This window comes from Indicator indicator, chromosome 31 (genome assembly GCF_027791375.1).
Source record: "Indicator indicator isolate 239-I01 chromosome 31, UM_Iind_1.1, whole genome shotgun sequence".
Classification (NCBI taxonomy): Eukaryota; Metazoa; Chordata; class Aves; order Piciformes; family Indicatoridae; genus Indicator; species Indicator indicator.
Genome location: NC_072040.1, coordinates 9,913,171 through 9,940,608, shown reverse-complemented (window position 1 = coordinate 9,940,608; position 27,438 = coordinate 9,913,171). Strand labels below are relative to the sequence as shown.

General features: G+C 44.9%; 1 protein-coding gene across 1 annotated transcript in view; it reads right to left on the bottom strand.

The window, feature by feature from the left end:
• Window positions 1-25,978, bottom strand: part of CHST9 (carbohydrate sulfotransferase 9) — an 86,669-nt gene extending 60,691 nt beyond the window's left edge. Inside the window, exon 1 of the mRNA XM_054394755.1 lies at window positions 25,867-25,978. Coding sequence (XP_054250730.1) covers window positions 25,867-25,966 — 100 coding nt within the window. The 5' untranslated portion in view covers window positions 25,967-25,978. The remainder of the gene's footprint in view (window positions 1-25,866) is intronic.
• Between the last annotated feature and the right edge of the window lie 1,460 nt (window positions 25,979-27,438).

The following is a 27,438-nucleotide window of genomic DNA, read 5'->3' as shown; positions in this document are numbered from 1 at the left end:
TTGTCTGCCTGCCTTGCATCACTTCCAATACTTCATAAGTTCTGGGGTTTATGTAAAGCTAAAAGCAAGGCTGAGGCCATCTAGCTCTTGATGAGGAATAAATACTTTATTTCAGTAAGCAGGGCAAAAAAAAAGACATAGACCTGATGGGAAGGATCCAGAGGAGGCCCACAAAAATGATCAGAGGGCTGGAGCACCTCTCCTCCAAAGACAGGTTGAGAGAGTTGGGGTTCTTCAACCTGGAGAGGAGAAGGCTCTGGGGAGAACTTAAAGCAGCCTTCCAGTATCTGAAGCTGGGGAGGGACCATTTACAAAGGCCTGCAGTAATAAGCCAAGGGGCAATGGTTTGAAAGTAGAGAAGGGTAGGTTTAGGTTGGACATCAGGAAGAAGTTCTTCACTATGAGGGTGGTGGAACACGGGAACACGTTGCCAAGGGAGATGGTGGAGGGCCCATCCCTGGAGACATCCAAGGCCAGGCTTGATGAGGCTTTGAGCCACCTGATGTAGTTGGGGATGTCCCTGCTGACTGCAAGAGGGATGGACTAGATGACCTCTAAAGGTCCCTTCTAACCCAGTGCGTTCTGATTTTATGAACTGTACTCCCTTGTGCACAAAACAGCAGAAATGAAATAAATCATTGAAGAGCTTTAAGTCATGAATGCATTAGAGCAGCAAGAGAAAAAAAAAAAACAAACAAAACCCAAACATTTTGCACTAGGCTCATGCTGCTCTGGGAAGAAAAGTCCATCAGGCTGGAAAGGCAAAAGAAAAGTTATCTATATCTCACCTACTTGCAAAAAAGATACTCTCTTCCCAACATCCCTAGATCCTACTGCATACACAGTTTAAAGGGACAAGAAACAGTCTATAGATATGTAATATATATTGGGTGTATATATATTTAAAAATCTGAGAAAAACACATGCCAGAGATTTTTATTGTCCACCACACTTACGTAATGGGAGGAGGCAGTTTGAGGCTCTTGGGTGCAGATAAGAATGGCCAAGGAAGTTGATGTGCTTAAAGTACCTTTACCTTTATTATTTCCTTTTGGTTCTGAATGTTTTTCTTCTCCTGCTTTAACAGGCCTTATTATATATTGCTGCTCAGCCTCTATTAGAGCTTCATCTACCTGCTGGTTAGATGTTTAAATAATAACATTAACCCCTGGCTCCAAAATAAACACTCATACAGTGTAAAAGAAGAATTACAGGCTCACAGAAAGAAAAGACCTTGAAGATTATCCAGTCCAACCATTATCTAACTCTACCAAGACACAGTAGAGTTAGGTAACAGAGGTTAGCACCAAGCCTGGGGCTAAACCATGTCCCTCAGCACCACATCACTGTCTCTTCAGTACATTCAGGGATGGGGATTCAACCACTTGCCTGGGCAGCCTGTTCCAGTCTTTGAGAACCCTTTCAGTCAAGAAGTTTCTTCTGATATCCAACCTAAGGTTCCCTGATGCAACTTGAGGCATTTGCTCTTGTCCTATCACTTTGTTACAAGGGAGAAGAGACCAACCCCCACCTGGCTCCAACCAAATTCCAGGGAGCTGTAGAGAGCAATGAGGTCTCCCCTCAGCCTCCTCTTCTCCTGACTAAACACCCCCAAGTCCTTCAGCTGCTCCTCACCAGCCCTGTTCTCCAGACTCTTCCCCAGCTTCATTGCCCTTCTCTGGACCCACTCCACCACTTCACTGTCCTTGTAGTGAGGAGCCCAAAACTAAACACAGGGTTATGGAACAAGTCTTGGTTAGACCACTGTGATCAATATGAATAGCTGGAATACCAACAGCACCAAAACATCTCCTACCACCACTCCTTGGGAGAGAATGGATCCTGAAATACAAGACTGTAACCTTTATAAGTGGTTTTAATTGAAATGGTTAGTGAACTATAAATTGTATCTTTCCTCTTCTTTTGGCTCTTAAATTTACAAACACTCAAGCTTCACACAACTACTCACAGGTACTGCCATAATATTTACTGAATGCCTAACTGTGGATTTATTAGGCTTAAGTGTTTTAATTTCATATGGTTTATTTATTTTTTCTTTTTTAGTTAAATATTTAATATAGTTAATATTTTAAACAAAACAAAAGTCCACAATATATTTGCTGAGGGTGGCTTTTGATTGATTTCTTTATTTTGCATTGTTGTACCAAGTATGAATAGAATCATAGAATCAGTCAGGGTTGGAAGGGACCACAAGGATCAGCCAGTTCCAACCCCCCTGCCATGGGCAGGGACACCTCACACTACATCAGGCTGGCCAGAGCCTCATCCAGCCTGGCCTTAAACACCTCCAGGGATGGAGCCTCAACCACCTCCCTGGACAACCCATTCCAGGCTCTCACCACTCTCATGGGGAAGAACATCTTCCTCATGTCCAGTCTGAATCTCCCCACTTCCAGCTTTGTTCCATTCCCCCCAGTCCTATCACTACCTGATAGCCTAAAAAGTCCCTCCCCAGCTTTCTTGGAGCCCCCTTCAGATCCTGGAAGGCCACAAGAAGGTCACCTTGGAGCCTTCTTTTCTCCAGACTGAACAGCCCCAACTCTCTCAGTCTGTCCTCATAGCAGAGCAGCTCCAGCCCTCTGCTCATCCTGGTGGCCCTTCTCTGGACACCTTCCAGCATGTCCATAGCCCTCTTGGAACAGAGGCTCCAGAACTGGATGCAGTACTCCAGGTGTGGTCTCAGCAGAGCAGAGCAGAGGGGGAAAATCCCCTCCCTGGCCCTGCTGGCCACACTTCTGCTGCAGCCCAGGCTCTGCTTGGCTCTCTGGGCTGCAAGTGCTCACTGCTGGCTCCTGCTGAGCTTCTCATCCCCCAGCACCCCCAAGTCCCTCTCCTCAGGGCTGCTCTCCAGCCAGTCCCTGCCCAGCCTGGATTTGTGCTTGGAATTGCCTCGACCCAGCTGCAGGACCCTGCCCTTGGTCTTGTTGAGCCTCATGAGGTTGGCTTGTGCCCAGCTCTGCAGCCTGTCCATGTCCCCCTGGATGGATTCCTTCCCTCCAGCTGTCTGCTGCACCACACAGCTTGGTGTCATCAGCAGACTTGCTGAGGGTGCACTCAGTGCCTCTGTCCATGGCACCAACAAAGATGTTGAACAAGCCTGGTCCCAGGACTGACCCCTGAGGGACTCTGCTTGTCCCTGGCCTCCCCTGGGACATGGAGCCATTGACAGCCACTCTTTGAGTGCAGCCATCAAGCCAGTTCTTTATCCATCTCGTGGTCCCCCCATCAAACCCACGTGTCACCAGTTTGGAGACCAGGGTGTGTTGCAGAACAATGTTGAAGGCTTTCCTCAGGTCCAGGTAAATGACATCAGTTGCTCACATCTAAAACCAGAAACTTTGGTGCAGTGAACAAAACTGGCTTCTAAATGCAGTAAACTAACTATTCATACTGGCATCCCAGCTACTGACAGTTCCTAAACCAGGGTAAATAAATATTCATTCTGCTCAGATCTTATACCCCCCCTTGTCCACTTTGCAACCACAGCTTCTGAGCTGCCCTTATCATCCACCAGCAATCATTTCACCTGACTGGCAAATACAATTGGAGGAGAGAAATTAATAGCTCCTAAGAAGTTTGTAAGCAATGAGAGCAGAGAATGAATTGAGGAATGGCAAAGTCTTGTCTTAGGATTCAGTTCATAATGAGCCAGATTGTCAGAGCTGCTAAGAAGAATAAACAGAATTTCATCTTTTTGTTAAGGAAATGCTCTCCTGCCTTTGTAAAGAAGAGTCTTAAAGCACAACAAACATGAACACCCCCCCCCCACCACCTCTGTTTAACCAAAGGTGGTCTGCCTCTGTTACTATAGGATCCAAATACCAGAGGAAACCTGCAAAGCAGGACCTGACACCAACCCTGCTTTGTAGGCAGAGAACTGGGGCTTAAAAGTTTTCTGCCTTGCTGTTTCTGAAGGAACCTGCAGCAAGTTCAGACAGAATGTGTTATCTTCCAACTTATCCAGGACCTCAGCTAAAAGATCATCCTCCCTCCCACAGGAAAAGGGAGTCAACAAAAGAGTTTGATGCCATAGATCTCTGGGCTTGGTGTTCATCAGGTAAGAACATCACAGCAAGCAGAAGCCAGCTACATTTGTGCAACAGAAAGAAGCTTTCTGACCATGTAATGGCAGAAAGAGAGGACAGCACACCACATAACCCTTCTCCTTGCAGCATTTCATGCTGCAGATCTATTTTTCATTCTTTTTCTCCTCCTAGAAAGGATATCTGTAATGCATAAAGAAGAATCATAGAATCACAGAATCATTTCAGTTGGAAAAAAGCCTTTAAGAGCATTGAGCCCAACCATTCTCCAGCTCTACCAAGGCTGGTGCCAAACCACATCTCTCAGCACCACATCTCTGCCTCTCAAACAGCTCCAGGGATAGAGATTCAAACACCTCCTTGGGCAGCCTGGTCCAGACTTTGAGAACCCTTTCAGGGAAGAAGTTTCTTCTAATGTGCAGCCTAAACCCAACACCCAGAGGATCACCCACACTTTGTTGATTGAACTGATCTCTCAGAAAGATCTTAAAAATACTACCTTGAGCTATACAGCACGCAAAGAGTTAACCAAGATGAATAACCATGGGAGAACCTGGCAAACCTTTGCAGTTTTATATAACCTAGCAACATGAAACCCCTTTCTATTCTTGGCTAGGTTTCCTCTGCACACCCCCTTTAAAAGGTTTCTTGCAGAGAGAAGACAAACTGTAGTACCTCTAAGGGGTGTTCACAAGGCTCATTTTAGGCAGAGGAAAGCAGGACTTTCTAGGACTTTCTGCCTCAAGTCCCTGCAAAGACAGGGACTTCTGAACAGAGGATGTTCAGAAACAGAGAATTAAACTGGATTTGTGATTACAACCAGTAAAAGGACTCAAACAACAGCAACAACCCCCCAAATGACAACAAACCCCCAAAACAACAAACCCCCAAAACAACAAACCCCCAAAACAACCACAAGCCCCCACTGAAACAAACCAAAACAAAGAAACAAAACCCAACCAAACAAGCAAACCAAACCCAAAGAAATAGAAACCCAATAAAAAACAAAACAAAACCAAACAAACCTTCCATTGTTATTTTGAAGCTTCAAACCAGGAACTCAGAGAATCACAGAAGGGTAGGAGTTGGAAAGGACCTCTGGAGATCATCTAGCCCAACCTCCCCCCTGCTAATGCATTTCCACCTAGAGCAGGTTGCTGATCCAGGCCAGGATGCTGTTGGCCTTCTTGACCACCTGGGCACACACTGGCTCCTGCTCAGTACCATGTGGGGAAGGTGTTCCAACACCTTTACTGCCCCAATCCAAACCACCTCAAACTTTTCAGCCAAAAAGTGAGCTATGAAAGTGGTCTCCCTTGCTTAAAGCATGAAGAGCATAACACTGAAGTGAGCTGACATTTCCCTCATCTCCATAAAGCACTGCAGCTCCTGACTGACATTCTGCAATTGAAGCAAGAGAGGACTCAAATCTATAGTGGCATTTCTCCTGTCAGGCAAAAAAAGATGAAGCATTCATAAACCTGCAGCCCTGTCTGGGCTTGTCACTGTATCAGTGGAAAGCAAGTGCTTATGTCACACTCTCCCATCCATTTGCATCACACATACAGGAGGCAGCACGCTCTGTATCTTCTCAAATCCTGGTTTATATTCATTTACTCTTCAGTACAGCACCCAGGCTGTTAGAGAGGTTGGAAGTCAGCCTCAAAAATAGTTGCTTAGGTAGTGTCTAGACTCTCTCTCTTTTTAATTGAAGTGTTTGAACATCCTCAGCAGATATCTAGACTCTCTCTTTTTAACTGCAGTGTTTGAACATCTTCAGCAGATATCTAGACTCTCTCTTTTTAACTGCAGTGTTTGAACATCTTCAGCAGATATCTAGACTCTCTCTCTTTTTAACTGAAGTGTTTGAACATCCTCAGCAGATATCTAGACTCTCTCTTTTTAACTGCAGTGTTTGAACATCTTCAGCAGATATCTAGACTCTCTCTCTTTTTAACTGCAGTGTTTGAACATCCTCAGCAGATATCTAGACTCTCTCTCTAACTGCAGTGTTTGAACATCTTCAGCAGATATCTAGAATCTCTCTCTTTTTAACTGCAGTGTTTGAACATCCTCAGCAGATATCTAGACTCTCTCTCTAACTGCAGTGTTTGAACATCTTCAGCAGATATCTAAGCTCTCTCTCTTTTCCTGGAACATGTCTCTTAAAAGAATTAAAACGTATCTTAAAAGAATTAAAAGGAAAACAAAGAATCCCACAAGTTCAATGAGGACAGAACAAAACTGATTTTTCCCTCAGACCTTCCAGCTTTGGCTTCAAGCAAGCTGCATAGACAAAAATTCTGAGGTCCCTTCATCTCCAATCAAAGCTTAAATCGATTGCTGTGGCAGGGTCTTCCCATTGGAAATCTTTCCTTAGAGGACAGACCACTCAATATTTGCTGGGAGTCTATCAAGTCCTGTAGCTAATTAGTTTTGTTCAATATCTTTATCAATGACCTGTCTGAGGGCATTGAGAGTACCCTCAGCAAGTTCCTGATGATCTCAAACTCGGGGGGTCTGCTGACACCCCTCAGGCTGTGCTGCCATCCAAGGTGAGCTGGACAGGCTGAGAGCTGGCTGCAGGCAAACCTCATGGAGGTCAATAAGGACAAGTGCAGGGTCCTGTACCTGGGGAGGAATAACAGCAGGCACCAGGACAGGTTAGAGGCTGCCCTGCTGGAAAGCAGCTCCACACAGAAAGACCTTGGAGTGCTGGTGGGCAGCAAGTTCTGCATGGAACAGCAATGTGCTCTGGTGGCCTAGAGAGCCAATGGGATCCTGGGATGGATCAAGAAAGGTGTCCAGCAGGGCTAGGGAAGTTCTGCTACCCCTCTGCTCTGCCCTGCTGAGACCACAGCTGCAATCCTGTGTCCAGTTTTGGGCTCCTCAGTTCAAGAGAGGCAGAGACCTGCTGGAGAGAATCCAACAGAGAGCCACAAGGATGCTTAGGGGACTTGAGCATCTCCCCTGGGAAGAGAGACTGAGAGCCCTGGGGCTGTTTAGTCTGGAGAAGAGAAGGCTGAGAGGGATCTGATCAATGTCTATCAATAGCTGAGGGGTGGGGGTCAAGTGGAGGGGGCCAGGCTCTTTTGGGTGGTGCACAGTGATAGGACAAGGAACAATGGGTTCAAACTTGAACAGAGAAGATTTCAGCTCAACATGAGGAGAAACTTCTTTACAGTGAGGGTGACAGAGCTCTGGAACAGGCTGCCCAGGGGGGTTGTGGAGTCTCCTTCTCTGGAGCCTTTCCAAACCCACCTGGATGCATTCCTGTGCAGACTACCCTAAGTGATGCTGCTCTGGCAGGGGGGTTGGACCTAATGATCTCTTGAGGTTCCTTCCAACTTCTGATATCCTGTGAGACTGCGAGACTGTGCTAAATAAAGTGCATTTGTCAAATGAATTGCAGTGATATATCATCAATTTGCCTCTCACTCCTCAATTCAAACACAGCTTCTCCAATAGATCAGCACAGGTTTAAAGGGCCTTTGTTACAGCCAGTAAAAACCTCAATTACTCTTCTGAAGGCAAGTTTGACATTCTAATTTCTTTTCCATTTTTACCAGGACACTGAATTTCAGCTGTGCATCACTTTTTGCTTTGAATCAAACAACTCCAGAGAAAGCAAACTCAGAGGTTAAATAATTGGATTTTCATTTTTATTACATTCTTTTTTTTTCCTTTGAAATAAACAAGAAAAGGCCTCTATTGCTTTTCTTTTCTTAAATTTATATTTAGTTTCTACTTTGATAAATCAGTTTCTACTTTGATAAATCAGTTTCTACTTTGATAAATTAATTTCTACTTTGATAATTTGATAAATTAGTTTCTCCTCTGATAAATTTCCAGTAAAAACCATTCTGAAAGAGTTTCAAATAACCTTAACCTGAATTTATTTGATCACTGTTCTCCTCAGACACAAAAAAACCCATATCCTTACCAAATTCTAGGAGCCTTTATAATTTCATTTTCCAAATTTTTTTTTTTTCAAGTGTAAACTCTTGTCAGGAAAATAAGTGAAAACTCTTATGAAAGTTGATGTTGCTACTTGCATCTATCTAAGGATAATTTCTCTTAGACCCTCCTAGGCTTGTGGACTTTTTTTCCTCTCTTTGTGGTTATTGGTGGTTAGCTAAATTGCTTCCAATTAGTAAATTACTCTTTCCCATTCATGCATCACAGAATATCTTTGCTTGGAGGAAACCTTTAAGATCATTCAGGATGTTGGGTAGTGATAGGACTGGGGGGGATGGAATAAAACTAGAAGTGGGGAGATTCAGATTGGATGTTAGGAAGAAATTCTTCTCCATGAGGGTGGTGAGAGCCTGGCACAGGTTGCCCAGGGAGGTGGTGGAAGCCTCATCCCTGGAGGTTGTTGCAGCCAGGCTGGATGTGGCTGTGAGCAACCTGCTGTAGTGTGAGGTGTCCCTGCCCATGGCAGGGGGGTTGGGACTGGCTGAGCCTTGAGGTCCCTTCCAACCCTGACAATTCTATGATCATCTAATCCAACCTTCAACCCATCACTGCAAGGACACCACTAAACCACATCCCTCACATCTGAACATTTTCACCCAACAGTGACCATCAGGCTTTGCTGTCACCTTTCTCATTATCAGTCAGCTGAGAGAAAAAACCTGATTTTTCCTGTGCTGAAGGTTTTTTTTTTTTCTCCCTGTGCAGCACTTTCACACCCTCAGCTGCTGTCAGATGCTCAGTTTCCCTAAGCTGAAGAAGTGAACTGGCACACCTACAGCCACCAGTGACTGACAGCTCTTCTGACACCACATGGCAGCAGGTCAGCTCCTCCAAGCAGTTGAAAGGGCGATGGCAACAGCCTCACAAACACTCTTTAATCATTATTCTGTTCCCAAAGGTGTTGCAGCTGATTGATACACTAAAATTTCATTCTAGATGGTGATAAAAAAAAAAAACAAAACAAACAAAAAAAGAACCTCAGCTACCCTACTGTTCTATTTGCTATCCACACCCAGCCAATGTTTTGCCTAGCTCAGAACGTCAGCTTCACTTCCAATCACTGTACAAGCAACATTAATCCAGTGTGGCACCCAGAACACTTGATGTTTGATATAAAAAGAACCTAAAGTCACATAAATCCTCACTTATTACTCTTCCTTTCAATCTTGGGCACTAAAAGATGTGTGTTTGGCCAAAAGCATAGAAAAAAAAATTAGCCATCTAATCAAAAAGTAATCTTCATTTCAGTCACAGCATCACAGATCACAGGATGTTAGGGGTTGGAAGGGACCTCCTGAGATCTTCAAGTCCAACCCCCTGCCAGAGCAGGGCTTTAGAATGCAGCACAGGTCACACAGGAACACATCCAGATGGGGTTTGAAAGTCTCCAGAGAAGGAGACTCCACAACCTCTCTGGGCAGCCTGTTCAAGTGCTCTGGGACCCTCACAGTGAAGAAGTTCCTCCTCATGTTGGGCTGGAACCTCCTGTGCTGGAGTTTCCATCCACTGCCCCTTGTCCTATCCCAGGGTTCAAGTGAGCAGAGCCTGTCCCCTCCCTCCTGACCCCCAGCCCTCAGATATTTAGAAACATTGATTAAATCCCCTCTCAGTCTTCTGAGTGGAGGGGATGAAGGATCCAATCCAATCCAATCCAATCCAATCCAATTCAGTCCAATCCAATCCAATCCAATCCAATCCAATCCAATCCAATCCAATCCATAACACCTGCTCTTATCGAAATTTGTCTTCTTAAAAGACATTTTATTTACACTTGTGGGAAGTCCATCCCAGAGGTGTCACAAGTACAGGCAAATTGGTATCACCCTTCTTGTTCAAAGAAATCATTTGGAGGCCAACACTGTCCAAGCTAGTACCAACTCTGTGGCAAGTAGAAAGATACAAAGAGTCATCCTGACCTACAGCTTTGCTAGAGCAAAGCACAGAGAAGTATCCTGCTCTGGCAGGGGGGTTGGACCTGATGATCTCTGGAGGTCCCTTCCAACCTCTGATATACTGTGAGACTGTGTGATGAAGAACATGAAAAGGATGTTCTGCTGAGCCCATCACCCATCAGTCATCTCTTAGTTTTTCTGATCAGTAAATTCCACTCTTTTTGGCACAGAAGGTGGAAAGTCTCCCTCCCACCATTCCTCATCCCCCAGCTCACAGCACCACCACAAGCCACTGCCTCCACAAACTCACTGTTCCTTTCCACTGGATGTTTAGACATCAGATTAGGCTTCCTTCTCCCCCCTGCCCAACAAATATTTGGTTTTATTAGTCACTGGAAAGCACACCTAGGTAGATGCAGTTTCAAGTGAACATTTTTTGATGACAGAGTACTTGCCACCACATGAACTGCAAACAGGATTATTTGCTCAGTTTTGTTGCTATTTATTTCTGAATAACATGTGGCTGTCTTTAGCACTAGGGCCACCTGAGCATCACCTCCAAGCCAGCAGGACTTGTGGCACAAGAGCACTCTCACACCAGAGGAAAACAACAAAGAAAATTTAAAAAGAAAACAAGAACAGACTCTTAGGTATCATAGAATGGTTTGGGTTGGAAAGGACCTTAAAGATCATCCAACCCCCCTGCCATGAGCAGGGCTTTAGAATGCAGCACAGGTCACACAGGAACACATCCAGATGGGGCTTGAAAGTCTCCAGAGAAGGAGACTCCACAACCTCTCTGGGCAGCCTGCTCCAGGGCTCTGGGACCCTCACAGTGAAGAAGTTCCTCCTCATGTTGAGGTGGAACCTCCTGTGCTGAAGTTTCTATCCATTGCCTCTTGTCCTAGGCAGAGACAGCTTCCACCAGTCCAGCTTGCTCAAAGCCCTGTCAGACCTGGCCTGGAACACCTCCAGGGAGGGGACATCCACAACCTCCCTGGGCAACCTGCTCCAGAGTCTCACCACCCTCACTCCAAAGAGTTTCTTTCTAATCTGTGTATTTCTAACAAAGCCAGCAAGATGCTGTGCTGCTAGCTCTGCACTTAGATATCCTTGCAGTCCTCTTTCTCCCAGAGGAAATTTCCTTTCCTCCCAGAGGAAAAACCTGGTCTTCAGGCACAAATGAATGCTGAAAGGATAGCAAAAAAAATGTGCAAAATAAAGAGATCACATACTGGGACAGGCTGCCCAGGGCTGTGCTTGAGGCCTCATCCCTGGAGACATTTAAGATCAGACTTGATGCTGCCCTGGGCAGCCTGATCTAGTTGGAGGTGTCCCTGCTGAGTGCAGCGGGGTTGGACAAGATGACCTTTGAGGGTGCCTTCCAATCTGGTGCAACCTGTGAATCTGTGAGCATGACTGCCTTGAGTGGATACCAGTCCACCTGGATCAGACCATTTAAAAGACTAAAATTCACCTCTAATATTTAAGAAAGTCAATTATTTCTTTGTAGTGTGGCACTGGTCACCACAGTCTAGTCCTGCCTTAAACAGACTCCCACCTCTCCTTCAGCTGTGTTTTATCCTTCTCCCAAATAACTAGGGCTAGAACAAGAGGAAATGGCCTCAAGTTGCACCTCAAGAGGTTTAGGTTGGAGATTAGGAAAAATGTCTTTGCTTCAGGAGTGGCCAGGGGTGGGAACAGGCTGCCCAGGGAGGTGGTGGAGTCCCCATGCCTGAAAGTGTTCAACACTGGCACTCTGGGGCATGGTTTAATGGCCATGGTGTTGGGTTGATGGTTGCACTTGATGACCTCAGAGACTTTTTCCAACCAAAATGATTCTACTTACACATGACAATAAGCACCCTTTGGTATCTAGAGAGACAAGGCTGACTCTACTTGCCTACAATACCTTGTTGTCAGTCACAACATCCGGCAGCTTTATCTGGGTTATATTTATACATCCATCAATCCCACACTTGATGCCAGCAGAGTTTTGTTATATTGCATGATCAATCATAACTTAAGAGGTAGCACACCTCAGCTATCTGCAGATTAGTTCTGCTCAAAGGTTAAATAAATCATAAAATATTTATACCTCACTGCAACTGCCTCAGCCTACATAAGCCCAGTCTCATCATCCTCTTCATCTTCAAAACAGAGACACTGAAGTGAAAAATTGTGACTGAAAAGGAGGAGGAGGAAATTAATTTTGCCATCTGTAAAAGGATAAAGCAAATCTAAAAACCAAAATGTCCAAGAAGTACAACAATCATGCCTATATTATTTCTTATATTTCACATATCACAGAGTCACAGAAACATTCAGGTTGGAAAGCCCCTCAGGATCACCAAGTCCAACCATTAACCCTACTCTACAAGGGTCACCCCTAAACCATAGCCCCAGGCACCACATCCAAACCACCTTTAAACACCTCCAGGGTTGGGAACTCCACCACCTCCCTGCCCAGCACATTCCAATTCCTGACCACTCTTGCTGGGAAAAAATGTTTCCTACTGACCAGTCTGAACCTACCCAGTTGTAGCTTGAGGCCATTCCCTCTTGTTCTATCACTAATTACCTGTGAGAAGAGACCAGCACCAAACTCTCCACAATGTCCTTTCAGGTAGTTGTAGGCAGCAATGAGGTCTCCCCCAGCCTCCTCTGTTTCACACTAACCATCCCCAGCTCCTTCAGTCTCTCTCCATCAGATTTATTCTCCAGGCCCTTCCCAGCTTCCTTGCCCTCCTCTGCCCTGGCTCCAGCACCTCCACATCTCTCTTGCATTGAGGTGCCCAAATCTGGACACAACACTCCAGGTGTGACCTCCCCAGAGCTGAGTCCCAGGGGACAATCCCCTCCCTGCTCCTGCTGGACACAGCATTTCTAATCCCAGCCAGGATGCCTTTGGCTTTCTTGGCCACCTGGGCACACTGCTGGCTCCTCTTCAGCTGCTTGTCCATTAGCACTCCCAGGTCCCTTTCTGCCAGCAGCTTTCTGGCCACACTGCCTCAAGCCTGTAGTGCTGCTTGGGGTTGCTTGGGGAAGTGTCTGTGTTGTCCCCTCCCCAGTCCAATGAAACCAATGTGAAAGTCAGGGGCAAAACCAGTTTTTGAGGGTTTTTGAGAGATGTTTGTCATCTCCTTCTCTCTGCCATCAGTTCCAAATCTGCAATAGCCTAAGATCATGCACAGGAGGAAGAAAAATCCTCAAATAATTCTTGTACAAGCACGTTTGGTTTACATTCTGTTGCTTCAGTGGATATCATTTAATCAGGGGCCAGTCAGCCAACTCTCCCTCTAATGATTTTGCTCCTACAAGTAATTTCTTTAGTGATTAGGAGTCTATTCATATCAAATGGACTTTATTATTGCATTAATAATTCAGAAACTCCAACAGCAAAAGAGGAAAAAAATAAATAAAAAAGAAGGGAAAACCACAGCCAAGTAAATTCCAGACCCTCCACCAACCTGCCTGCCAGGTTGCTTCCACTCCCATCACAGCATTATTTCTTCTCTGGTGTGACAATTTTTGCATCTTTGATGACCTCTTAGAGGGCTGTTAATAGGCAGAGAAGGTTAAACACCTTGAGCATCTTAGATTCCTACTGAAACCTCAGGTTCCATGGAAAATAAATTTCTGCTGCCTTTATTAATCACTGTTCCTTGGAGCTACTCAGCTTAAGTGTTTCTAAATAGCTTATAAATCAAGGCAGAGCTCATGAAGAGTCTTGATTCCTTGGCCCTGCATCAGGAGCAAAGCTGCAGATCTTTCTGGAATGTGTTCCACAATTCCTCAACCAAGTGACAGAATCATCTTCAAGCAGCAACACTTCCTGAATGATGTACAGGACATGTTTCAGGCAAGGGGCTGCAGCTTACAGATGTCAGGACCTGTGTTAACAGATTGGAGCCCATTAGTTCTCAGGAGTGGACAAGGCATGCTGTGCATTAATGCATCTTTAATGAGAGCAATAAAGAGCCAGAAACAAAGGCAAAAAAAAAAAAAGTAATTAAAGCATCTAAAGTGTTTTCTGCATTTATCTTGCCATGCTTCACTTGGAAAGAGTACTGTAATCCTTTACTGTTCATGGAGTCACAGAATGGTTTGAGGAGGAAGGGACCCTAAAGATTATCTAGTTCTAACCCCTCTGCCATGTACAGGGACACCTTCCACTAGACCAGCTTGCTCAAAACCACATCCAGCTGTCCATTTCCATCCTCAAGACAGGATTCTCTCACCAGCCTGGTTTTAAACCCTTCACCTATCTAAAATTCCTCTGAAATGTCCACAAGCCTTTTTGATTTTCCAATCAGAACAACTAACTGGGAAAACCAAAACCAACCAAAACCAAACCAGTTAAAAGAATGATTTAAATAGCTCCCACCACAAATGAGAAGATGCTGACAGCTCAAGATGCTCAAGGTCTCATCCAACCTGGCCTTGAACGCTTCCAGGGAGGAGTCATCCACAACCTCCCTGGGCAACCTGTTCCAGTGCCTCACCATCCTCACTGGAAAGAATTTCTTCCTCAAGTCCAGTCTAGATCTGCCCTCCTCAAGCTTCAATCTATTCCTTTTTATCCCATCACAACAAGTCCTTGTAAAAAGTCTCTCCCCAGCTTTCCTGTAGACCCCTTTCAGGTCCTGGAAGGTCTCTGCAGGGTCTCCCTGTAGGCTTCTTTTCTCCAGGCTGAACAGCCCCAACTCTTGCAGCCTCCATCATGTCATTTTGAATACAATAACAACATTACAACCCAGATTCCTCTGACAAAACTAAATATTTTCCCAGGAAGAAAGAAATAATATTGCGTAGATTAGCAGAGCAAAAAGTGAAATCCTATTGATCCAGCTTCGTTAAGCTTTTGCCAACTGAAACCTCTCCTTTGACTGCTGTGAGGCCAAAGTCAGGAGGAATCAGTTTGACAAGCAACAGGGCTCAAAGATATTTGGTGGAATAAAGCAAATCTTTGGTGGAAGAAAACAAAAGCTTCCATGACCCCTAGCCTTTGATGAATGATGATTTTGTGATTTTTCTCACTCCACTGCTATCTCCAAAACCTTCTACAAAGGACAAACCAGTGGCCCTTCTACTCCCAGTCCCCATCAACCACAGCTTTTTGTCACTCCATCATTTGTGTCCTTCATGAGCATGGTCTTGACGTCTGAACCCCCTCCAGTGGTGCAGCTAACCCTTCCATGAAGTTTGCACAGTGGGCAGCCTGCTCTGTTTTCATTCCCACTGAAATATTGCCAACAGAGGCCACAGCAGGCAGGATCACATTCAGGCTCCCAGGATGTCAGGGCTTGGAAGGGACCTCCTGAGATCATCGAGTCCAACCCCCCCTGCCAGAGCAGGACCATAGAATCCAGCACAGGTCACACAGGAACACATCCAGATGGGTTTTGAAAGTCTCCAGAGAAGGAGACTCCACAACCTCTCTGGGCAGCCTGTTCCAGTGCTCTGAGACCCTCACAGTGAAGAAGTTCCTCCTCATGTTGAGCTGGAACCTCCTGTGCTGGAGTTTCCATCCATTGCCCCTTGTCCTATCCCAGGGTGCAAGTGAGCAGAGCCTTTCCCTTCCCTCCTGAGCCCCAGCACTCAGATATTGATAAACATTGATTAAATCCCCTCTCAGCCTTCTCTTCTCCAGACTAACCAGCCATAGCACTTTGGGCCATGTTTCAATGGCCATGGTGGTTGATGGTTGGACTTGATGATCTTAGAGGTCTTTTCCAACCTTAGTGATACTATGATTCAGGACCAGCTGTGTTTCCTTCTCTTCCCAGGGTTTGTCTGCTCCTTTTAAGTTTAAGCAGGAGTACCAAGTATGATCAAAACTCAGAGAGCAAATGCCCTTTGTACCCAGTGTTTACCGCACTTATCATCTCCTATTAGTCACATCTTCTCTCTTTAACAGAGTTATTTTGTGGATGAATGGTGAAGCATCAAGCACTGATATTTTCCCATTTCTATATAATACAACTGAGTGCTTCCAGCTGCAGCTAACAGAAGTCACACACCACACTTCTCTAGCTGAGCAGAACCAAAAGCAAAAATTCCCAAACCCTCTGTTCTCTCCCAAATCATTTACCAAGAGGCAAAGACACACACAGAGCACAACTGCATGACTTTAAATAACCCCCAGGTTGACCTGAGCTGTTTCCAAGTGTCAAGCTTAGATGATGTATCTGTAGCAGAAAGGATTGCAAACCTTTGACATCTCCCTCCTCCATCCATGCCCTTACACACATCTGTCCAGCTGGGCAAGTTCTTCTGGTGCTAGATTATAATTGGTCTTGAAATGACCTGCTCCATTCCAATCACATTAAACATAAAATCAATTAACACCTCCTCTTCCTTCACCTGGCCTTGGCTCACAGTGAAATTTCATACTGATTCTGATTATTCTTAACCTTAGGCTGCTGATCTTCAGTTACTTTTCTGGATGTTACCCAGTGTCCATGACAGGCAGAAGCTGTCCCCCAAGGTGCATGTCAAATTTTGTGGCTATTAGGCCATCTTCCATTACATTCCAGGGCAATGAAATTCTTTGCCAGGAGACAAATCCTGCTTTGCTATCTCTGTTTCTCAAGAAAGTCACATTTTCCAAAGCCAATGACTTTCTTGGAGTTCAGTGCTGCCCCCACACCTGCTTGGCTCACAGCAGGTTTTGTGGATGCGAGCTGAACTCCTCATGACCACTGCCTCAACACCAGACACCACATATCCCACCTCTGCCATAGACTGGCTTAGGTTGGAAGGGACCTTAAAAATCATCTGTTCCAGACTCTCTCCCATGGGTGCCATGGGCAGGAATCCCTCTCAGCTAGACTTGACTGCTCATGGCTTCATTCATCCTGGCTTTGAACACCCTGAGGGAGGGGAGGTATCCACAGCATCCCTGGGCAACCTGTTCCAGTGTCTCTCCACCTTCCTACTGAAGAACTTCCCAAAATCCAGTCCAAACCTACTTTCTCTGCAGATAAATGCAGCTTTAAATGTTAGCTGTTACCACACGAAATCACAGGATATTAAGAGTTGGAAGGGACCTCTGGAGATCATCAAGTCCAACCCCCCCTGTCAGAGCAGGACCAGAGAATCCAGCACAGGTCACACAGGAACACATCCAGATGGGGCTTGAATGTCTCCAGAGAAGGAGACTCCACAACCTCTCTGGGCAGCCTGTCCCAGTGCTCTGGGACCCTCACAGTGAGAGAAGTTCCTCCTCATCTTGAACTTTTAACTCCTTTTTCTCAAAGCTTCTGGTTTTTGTGACTGCTGATGATAGGATGAGACTGTACACTCACTATCTCTGAAAACCATCATTTCTTATATTTAACTTGGGTTTAGTTCTTTATAGTTTGCCAAAGCATCAGGCTCTACCTGTCCCTAATAGAATTCTTCATGCAAAGCCAATTGTTTGCTCCCTGTAGCTTACATCCACTCAAAAGAGGGAAAAAAAAAAAGGGGGGGGAGAAGGAGGGGGTGGTGAGAAATCAATTTTCTGTTATATGGTGAAATCCACCTAATAAAATCTTGGAGTATTTCTGAGACTTCAACAACTCTATCACTTCTCACCAAGCAGCATTTACTGATCCTATTGAATTTCTTCTGTGCTTCAATCCAATGATGAGGTAGATTTTCAAGCAAACCAACGAAACAAACCCACTTTGCACAGGGAAGAAAGCTTATTCTGACTGGAAGTGTAAAACCTGACCACACACAGCATCCTTAGAGCAGCCTCAGCAGGAGCTGGGCATTGTAAGCCAGGAAGATTTGTTTGTCCTACCAGGAAAGTTAGCAAAACTCCCATAAATGATTCTATGATTCTATAAACTACCCAAGATTTTGACAGCAGAAATATTTCCTGGTTACTGAAAGAACTAAATTATTCATGGTTAATAACCACTGCTGAGCAGTGTCCTTTTCTCCTTTATTTACAAAAGTGGTGTCTACAAATTCATTAGGTTAATGCACTTAATGGAGACTGTCTGGGAAAACTATGGAAAGAGTTGCCACTGCAATTCATCCTGAGGTGTCCTTTAAGCCACACCACAGAATCAGGTTGGAAGGGACCCCCTTGAAGGTCATCTTCCCCAAGCCCCCTGCAGTCAGCAAGGACATCCTCAACTGGAATCAGGGTGCTCAGGGCCCCATCAAGTTTGACTTTGAATGCCTCCAGGGATGGAGCTTCCACCACCTCCTTGGGCAACCTGCTCCAGTGTTCCACCACCCTCACTGTAAAGAAATTCTTCCTAATGTCCAGTCATAGAATCATAGAATCAACCAGGGTGGAAGAGACCTCCAAGATCCTCCAGTCCAACCTAGCACCCAGCCCTACCCAATCAACCAGACCATGGCACTAAGTGCCTCATCCAGGCTCCTCTTGAACATCTCCAGTGATGGCAACTCCACCACCTCCCTGGGCAGCACATCCCAATGGCAAATCTCTCTCTGTGAAGAACTTCCTCCTAACATCCAGCCTAGACCTCCCCTGGCACAGCTTGAGACTGTGTCCTCTTGTTCTGCTGCTGCTTGCCTGGGAGAAGAGACCAACCCCCACCTGGCTACAACCTCCCTTCAGGTAGTTGTAGACAGCAATGAGGTCTGCCCTGAGCCTCCTCTTCTCCAGGCTGAACACCCCCAGCTCCCTCAGCCTCTCCTCACAGGGCTGTGCTCCAGACCCCTCCCCAGCCTTGGTGCCCTTCTCTGGACATCTTCCAGTCCCTCAACATCTCTCTTGAACTGAGGAGCCCAGAACTGGACACAGCACTCAAGGTGTGGCCTGACCAGTGCTGAGCACAGGGGAAGAATAACCTCCCTTGTCCTGCTGGCCACGCTATTCCTGATCCAGGCCAGGATGCCTAAGTCTACCCTGTTCTAGTTTCAAACCACTGCCCCTCATCCTATCACTATGAGCCCTTCTGTATAGTCCCTCCCCAGCTTCCTTGTAGCTCCCTTCAGATACTGAAATGCTGATCTAAGGTCTCCCTAGCAGTATTTAAATGCAAGTGTCCAGGATTCAAATTTAAGTGTCCATGATTTAAATACAAGTGTCCAGGATTTAAATGTAAGTGTCCAGGATTTAAATGTAAGTGTCCAGGATTTAAATGCAAGTGTCCAGGATTTAAATGTAAGTGTCCAGGATTTAAACGTAAGTGTCCAGGATTTAATGCATGTCCAGTTAATGTGTCCAGGATTAAAATGCAAGTGTCCAGGATTTAAATGTAAGTGTCCAGGATTAAATGAAGGTCCAGGATTTAAATGTAAGTGTCCAGGATTTAAATGTAAGTGTCCAGGATTAAAATGCAAGGGTCCAGGATTTAAATGTAAGTGTCCAGGATTTAAATGTAAGTGTCCAGGATTTAAATGCAAGTGTCCAGGATTTAAATGTAAGTGTCCAGGATTTAAACGTAAGTGTCCAGGATTTAAATGCAAGTGTCCAGGATTTAAATGTAATGTCCAGATTAAATGCAAGGTCCAGGATTTAAGTGTCCAGGATTTAAATGTAAGTGTCCAGGATTTAAATGCAAGTGTCCAGGATTTAAATGTAAGTGTCCAGGATTTAAATGTAAGTGTCCAGGATTTAAATGCAAGTGTCCAGGATTTAAATGTAAGTGTCCAGGATTAAAATGCAAGGGTCCAGGATTTAAATGTAAGTGTCCAGGATTTAAATGTAAGTGTCCAGGATTAAAATGCAAGGGTCCAGGATTTAAATGCAAGGGTCCAGGATTTAAATGTAAGTGTCCAGGATTAAAATGCAAGGGTCCAGGATTTAAATGCAAGTGTCCAGGATTTAAATGTAAGTGTCCAGGATTAAAATGCAAGGGTCCAGGATTTAAATGCAAGGGTCCAGGATTTAAATGCAAGGGTCCAGGATTTAAATGTAAGTGTCCAGGATTTAAATGCAAGGGTCCAGGATTTAAATGTAAGTGTCCAGGATTAAAATGCAAGGGTCCAGGATTTAAATGCAAGGATCCAGGATTTAAATGTAAGTGTCCAGGATTAAAATGCAAGGGTCCAGGATTTAAATGCAAGGGTCCAGGATTTAAATGTAAGGGTCCAGGATTTAAATGCAAGTGTCCAGGATTAAAATGCAAGGGTCCAGGATTTAAATGCAAGTGTCCAGGATTTAATGCAAGTGTCCTTTGCACCACACCCCTCCCTAATCCATCTGATTCATGGTGTAGAACTCAAAACAACTTTGAAAGACCCAGCAGTCTGCTTCCCCTCTGTAAGCTTACCAGTGTTGGAAGTTCCTAAGCATGTCATAAAGAGTAATTCCTTTTGGATCAGAGCTTTCACTGAAGAATGCAAGTCCCATTGGACTTCCCTGTCAGGTGAAGCTGTAGGACTTAATTCATTGAATTCCTATTGAATTCCTATCAAGCTTCATTGATGTGTGTGAGTTTCTATGCAAGTGAATATATTTATATGTGGGGATCTTGAAGTGCTCCATATATATATATGGAGTGCTCCATATATATATATATATATATATAAAACATTATCAGTGTTGCTGTCAAGGAAGTTTTCAGCCAGATGAAGGCTGTGTGTGTTGGCACTCATGTGGGACTGTTCTCAAGACAAGTTTGTTGTCCATGACTCCACTGAGGTGACTGAAGACACCCAGCAGAAGGGCTCTGTTGCAGAGAAATGAATTTATCATCCTGTCTTTACACACTCCATGCACAGAGCCAACCCAAGGAACTTGCCTCTTGTCTCAGCCTGCTGCTGCTGCTGTAAACCCATCCGTGAGGACCACCAGGCAGTCAGCAGCTGTTTCTTAGCCATCTTTAAATGAAGATTTCCTCTTGTTTTAAGGTATAAGGATGATGAATGTGATGAGAAGCCATCTGAAGAGCCCAAGCACAATGGGAGGGAGCAGAAGACATGGCTGTGCTGAGAGATGCATCCAGCTGCTGAGCCTGTGGGTGCACCTGAAGCATCCAGACAGGATGAAAGATGAGGGAAGCTGTTCCTGTGCTGGTTACATCTGAGTGATGAAGGAAGTTTGCAAAAGTAAGTAAGAAAAAGAAAAAGAAAAAGAAAAAGAAAAAGAAAAAGAAAAAGAAAAAGAAAAAGAAAAAGAAAAAGAAAAAGAAAAAGAAAAAGAAAAAGAAAAAGAAAAAGAAAAAGAAAAAGAAAAGAAAAGAAAAAGAAAAAAGAAAAAGAAAAAGAAAAAGAAAAACAAAAAGAAAAAGAAAAAGAAAAAGAAAAAGAAAAAGAAAAAGAAAAAGAAAAAGAAAAAGAAAAAGAAAAAGAAAAAGAAAAAGCTTGGAGAAGATCAGATCTAGAGGAAATAAGACAAATGAGGGGAATCAACAGCTGAGATCTCAGGTATCTCTAAGCCACAAAGATGCTGAGGGGACTGGAACATCTACCTTAGGAGGAAAGGCTGAGAGCTGAGGCTATTTAGCCTGGAGAAGACTTGAGGGAGTATCTTATTAATGCTGATCAATATCTGAAGGCTGAGTGTCAGGAGGATGGAGCCAGTGGTGTCCAGTGACAGGACAAGAGGCAGCAGACACAAACTGGAACACAGAAGGTGCCAAATAACCACAAACAAAGTCTCAGCTTTGAAGGTGGCAGAGCACTGGATCAGGTTTCCCAGGGAGGTGGTGAACTCTCTTTCTTTAGAAGCACTTAGAACCTGTTTGTACATGTTCCTGTGTGCTTGGCTCTAGGTGATCCTGCTCTAGGAGGGGGGTTGGACTAGATAATCTCCCTGTCAACCCCTACCCTGCAGTGTGATTTTGTGTGTGTCTGAGAAGTGAAGAGCAAATAGAAATAAGAGGAATTAAAAAAAAATAATAAAGAGAGAGAGGGAAATAAGGCAAAGCATGAAAGAAAAAGTGGCATTAGATGTAGTGTGATAAGTTATGAACAGTGGGAAAGACAAAAGGTGGCAATGGGAATGGTATGAAAGTAAATAGTCTGACATTGGTACTGCAGGCAAGCACTAATAAGGCACAGAATTTTACCATACACTTTTCCAGTTCCCCACAAAAACCTGCATCTGGTTGGCAGTCATTAGCCAGGAGAGCTGAGCAAAAAGTATGAGCATTAATAAAACCAAGTGATTGTGGTGTGTAAAGGCTCCAAGTCCAGAGGGATGCAGTGGCAAGCAGCAGCACCTCACTGGTGCAAAACAGATGCTTTCCTCAACTCAAACACAGCCAACTTCCCATCCTTCAGCAACCACAGGCACAGATGCATGTTGTAGGTCTTGAGCAGGGCACTGTGGAAGACAGAAATAGCTCTGCCTACAACACTTCTCTCTCCAGGCTCATGGCATGGCAGTTGGGAAGCACGAGGCGCACTTTCCATTTCTCCCTGGGACCTCAAACCACAAGCTCAGCCACTTGCAGATTAAAAGTAGCTGTGCAACTAGTGGTGTGATTAGAGGAGCACATAAAATCCTTGCAAAGATACTAGGCACTTTGGGATTCTCCAGACACAGCTCAAACTCCAGAGAAGCCACAGTGCACAACACATGACAACACGAAAAACACAGCAGAAGACAACCAGAGAGGGCACAGTGCCCATTGACTAAACTGAGGTTTGTTGTGAACTTGCAAATATGGTTGTATTTGGTGTTGACTCTCCAGCAGCATGCAGAGGAGAAGATTAGAAAGCTGAGCAGCAGAAGGGTTAGAGGAAATACAGGTGCTGGAAATAAAAAAGAATAGCTTTTTTATGTCTTGAGTTGGAAGCAGCAGCAAGAGCAGACATCAAAGAATTATTTCCTCCAAGCTCATTCCAACGTGCATGACCTCACAGCTGTAGAGAAAGCCAAATTTTCTTCTTTGTTTTGGATCTTGCTGAAGTGCTGTCACAACAGCAGTCCAGGGAGATTAAAAGGCACCCAGCACTGGAGTCACACTTGAACCTCACTAAGCATTCTGCTATTCTCTGATAGTTTCTATTTTATTACAGAAATGTTTTCACATGGAAATGGCTTATGTGTGCAAGGAGAAGCTTCTCTCCTGAAGAAGGTTATGGCAATACATCAAAGGAAACCCCAAAGAAAGCATCTGGTTGCCCACTAGAAGATGGTATGTTCTAATTTGCCCTGGTGTTGTGTTTGCTCCTGGGGTTTTTTCATGAGAAAAGGAAGAAGAGGAAAACCTCACTGAGAAATAGCAAGAAGGAGCAGTGCAAGGAAAGCAAAGTTAATTGCAGCACAAGGAAAGATGCAAAGAATGTGAGGAATGTCAGCAAGCAAATAAATTAATAATCTACAGTCATCATCTACATTCCTGAATTACCTTGAAAGCTCTTAACATTCCTGACAACAGTAGAGATTTCCAAGGAAGACTCCCCCAAGCAGCTTCCTTCTGCCAGCACCTTTCTGTTAACAAGGAAACCTTTCTGAAGGAAGCCTGCACTACCTCTTTTAAGTTTTGTTAATACAAGCTTGGACCTTGGACCTCAATACCACACCTTGGACCTCAATACCACACCTTGGACCTCAACACAACACCTTGGACCAGCCCAGAACTATTTACAAGCCAAAATGAATGCTGTGCTCGTTAGCTGAAGAAACCATCAAGCTTATTAGCAAGCAACTGCAGGGATGATCCTATAAAACTAGAAATGGGAAGATTCAGATTGGATGTTAGGAAGAAGTTCTTCCCCATGAGGGTGGTGAGACACTGGCACAGGTTGCCCAGGGAGGTGGTGGAAGCCTCATCCCTGGAGGTTTTTGCAGCCAGGCTGGAGGTGGCTGTGAGCAACCTGCTGTAGTGTGAGGTGTCCCTGCCCATGGCAGGGGGGTTGGGACTGGCTGAGCCTTGAGGTCCCTTCCAACCCTGACAATTCTATGACTCTATAATGAAGCAGGTTCCCCCCTCACCACTGCTCATGTGGAATAAAAGCACAGATCAATAAAACCAGGAATACTAATGTGGGTTTATGTGTGTATTTCTTCACAATGGTATCAGCATGCTATAAAGTAAGACTTTTATGGAGGAACTGGAAGCTGAGCAATACAGACAAGAGGACATAAAAGTCAGGATTTCTTAAACAGTTGGAATTATTCTGTATCCTTAATGGGGGGGAAAAAAGCCTTAAACCCAAAGAAAAAAAAACCACACCAAACAAAACTAAAAAACACACAAAAAAAACCCAAAACAAACAACAAAACACAACAACCACCAAGAAAACCCCAAGCCAACCAACCAAATAAAAAACCCCAAACCAACACACAAAACCCCCAAAGAAACACACAAAACTCCCAAACCTACATACAAACCCCCAAACCAACACACAAAAACCCCAAATCAACATACAAAAAAACCCAAACCTACAGACAAAAGTCCAAACCTACAGACAAAAATCCAAACCTACACACAAAATCCCCAAATCAACACACAAAAACCCAAATCAACACACAAAACCACCAAACCAGCACACAAAAACACCAAACTAGCACACAAAACCCCAAATCTACACACAAAACCCCAAACTTACACACAAAACCCCAAACCAGCACACAAAAACATCAAACCAGCACAAGAAAACACCAAGGCAGCACACAAACCCCCAAACCAGCACACAAAAACCCAAACCAGCACACAAAAAATCCAAACCAACACACAAAAACCCCAAACCAACACACAAAATCCCCAAACCAGCACACAAAAACCCCAAACCAACACACAAACCCCAAACCAACATACTTAAACCCCAACCAACCAACCAACACCACCCAAACCCCCACAAGTATACATCTAAAAATCACAGAATCACAGAATTGTCAGGATTAGAAGGGACCTCAAAGGAATCATCCATTTCCAGCCCCCCTGCCATGGGCAGGGACACCTCACACTACAGCAGGTTGCTCACAACCACATCCAACCTGGCTGCAAAAACCTCCAGGGATGAGGCTTCTACCACCTCCCTGGGCAACCTGATCAGGGATATGGCACAACAGAAGTGAATCTGCTACTAACAGCAGGGTAAGGACCTTACTGACAGCCACACTGAACACATCTCAGAGGGGAGGTTACTTCAGATTAGCCCTGGTCTGATCCTGTGAACAGAGCATCACTAGAGGCTGAGGTGAGCAGCCTGTTTTATAGTTTAATCCAAAGACGACTCTGGATCAGCCTGTGGTGCAAACTGAAGTATGGTGGGTGGGGAACAACAGAAATCCATCTCAGCAGTGTAATCCTGGGCCAATGTCAACCCAGATTCACCCCAAGCTGCAATACAGCTCTGATGCTCGACCTACATTAAAACAAAACAAAACAAAACACAAAACAAAACAAAACGAAACAAAACACAAAACAAAACAAAACACAAAACAAAACAAAACACAAAACAAAACAAAACACAACAAAACAAAACACAACAAAACAAAACACAAAACAAAACACAACAAAACAAAACACAAAACAAAACACAACAAAACACAAAACAAAACACAACAAAACAAAACACAACAAAACACAACAAAACAAGCTTCCAAGACCTATATCTAACTCTGTCTCAGTCAAAAAAAACCCCACCAGGTGGGAGGATTCCAGAGGAGCATTGTCACTTAGAAGCCCACTTTTCTCTACAGGTCACAGCAGTAATTGTCTCCAGACTGCTTTGCCACAAACCGAAGTGCACAAACCCCTCAGAAAAAGCAGAGTGCAGAACTATTTCTAAACTGGGTTGCACAATGTGTTTTTGCCACCCTTGCAAATGGAGCTGATCCAACGAGATTAGGTAGCTGGGGGCATCTTTTCATGTGACTCAAGGAATGTTCTTAGTGCTCCTATGAAGTGTAGCAATTAACACAAGGCTGTTTTCAAGGCCTTTCTGCTGCTGAGACAGGGGACTCCCACCAGCTGTCCACTGTGTGTTTGGACTTCCACAAGCAGCTTTTAACTACTGGAATTGATTACATGAGAAAAGGAAGAGAAAACCTTCTGTACCTGTGTGCTGTTCTTCAATCCAAGTGTGCAGGTATATGAAGAGGAGTAGACCAGCTACTCCAAACAGCAGTAGAGACACAAAGACTTGTCTTAGGTTCATGACCCTAGCAGAGGGCTGCTTTCCAGCTTTAGGAAGGACACATGGCTCACTTTTCTGAAGTTTTCAGTGTGCCTTCATCTTCTTGAGCATCCTCCCCTGAGCCACCAACCTGGAAGAACAAGAGATGGAGCTAGTTCTCATGTCATGGTTTTGTTCTTCAGCAGAGGCTGTGTAAACAGCACACCACGCAGGAGCTGGAGCTCTTACAAGCTATTCCTGTCAGTGCTTGGATTTCTGCTCATGATTTCAACCTTTTTACCTCTGGATAGGTTCCAAGCAAAGGTGTTTCTAAAACTGGCTACAGAGAGTATTTCACCTCCACATCACCAAACATCATCCATTGCCATCATAGAGGGAGGTGACATCCCAAACTAGACACCCAGGTGTCATACCACCACACCATCCTGGAGAAGAGGAGACTCAGAGGAGACCTTATTGCTGTCTACAACTACCTGAAGGGAGGTTGTAGCCAGGTGGGGGTTGGGCTCTTCTCCCAGGCAAGCAGCACCAGAACAAGAGGACACAGTCTCAAGCTGTGCAGGAGCAAGTTTAGGCTTGATCTTAGAAATAAGTTCTACACAGAAAGAGAGATTGGCCTTTGGAATGGGCTGCCCAGAGAGGTGGTGGGGTCAGGATCCCTGGAGGTGTTAAAGAAAAGCCTGGGTGAGGCACTTAGTGCCATGGTCTGGTTGATTAGATGGCATTGGGTGATAGGTTGGACTGGAGGATCTTGGAGGTCTCTTCCAACCTGGTTAATTCCATGATTCTGTGACTGGCCATCAACCATCCCAGCTGAAAACCTACAGCAGCTGCTGGTGGCCAGGTTGCACCCCAGTTCTGCCAGCCCCTCAAGATGGGCAGCCCAGTGCCTCTGCTTCTGGACTGTGTAAGCCTGGGCACCAGATGAAGGATGCTTGCAGTCACCCCTGTAACACAACAGCTCTGCTGTAGTGCCTCACCATGGTTTCAGCCTACACTTTGGGGAGTCAAACTCTGATGTTTGCCCTCACACATGAATCCAAGTTGAGTTTTGCAGGGCTAAGGAAGGTCAGCACAAGATGATCATAGGATCACAGGATGTTAGGGCAAAGATCATTGAGTCCAAACCCCCTGCCAGATCAGGACCATAGAATCCAACACAGGTCACACAGGAATGCATCCAGATGGGGCTTGAAAGTCTCCAGAGAAGGAGACTCCACAACCTCTCTGGGCAGCCTGTTCCAGTGCTCTGGGACCCTCACAGTGAAGAAGTTCCTCCTCATGTTGAGGTGGAACCTCCTGTGCTGGAGTTTCTGTCCAATGCCCCTTGTCTTATCCCAGGGTGCAAGTGAGCAGAGCCTGTCCCCTCCCTCTTGACCCCCAATCCCTCAGATATTTATAGACATTTATTAAATCCCCTCTCAGTTTTCTCTTCTCCAGACTAACCAGCCCCAGGGCTCTCAGCCTCTCCTCACCAGGCAGTGCTCCAGTCC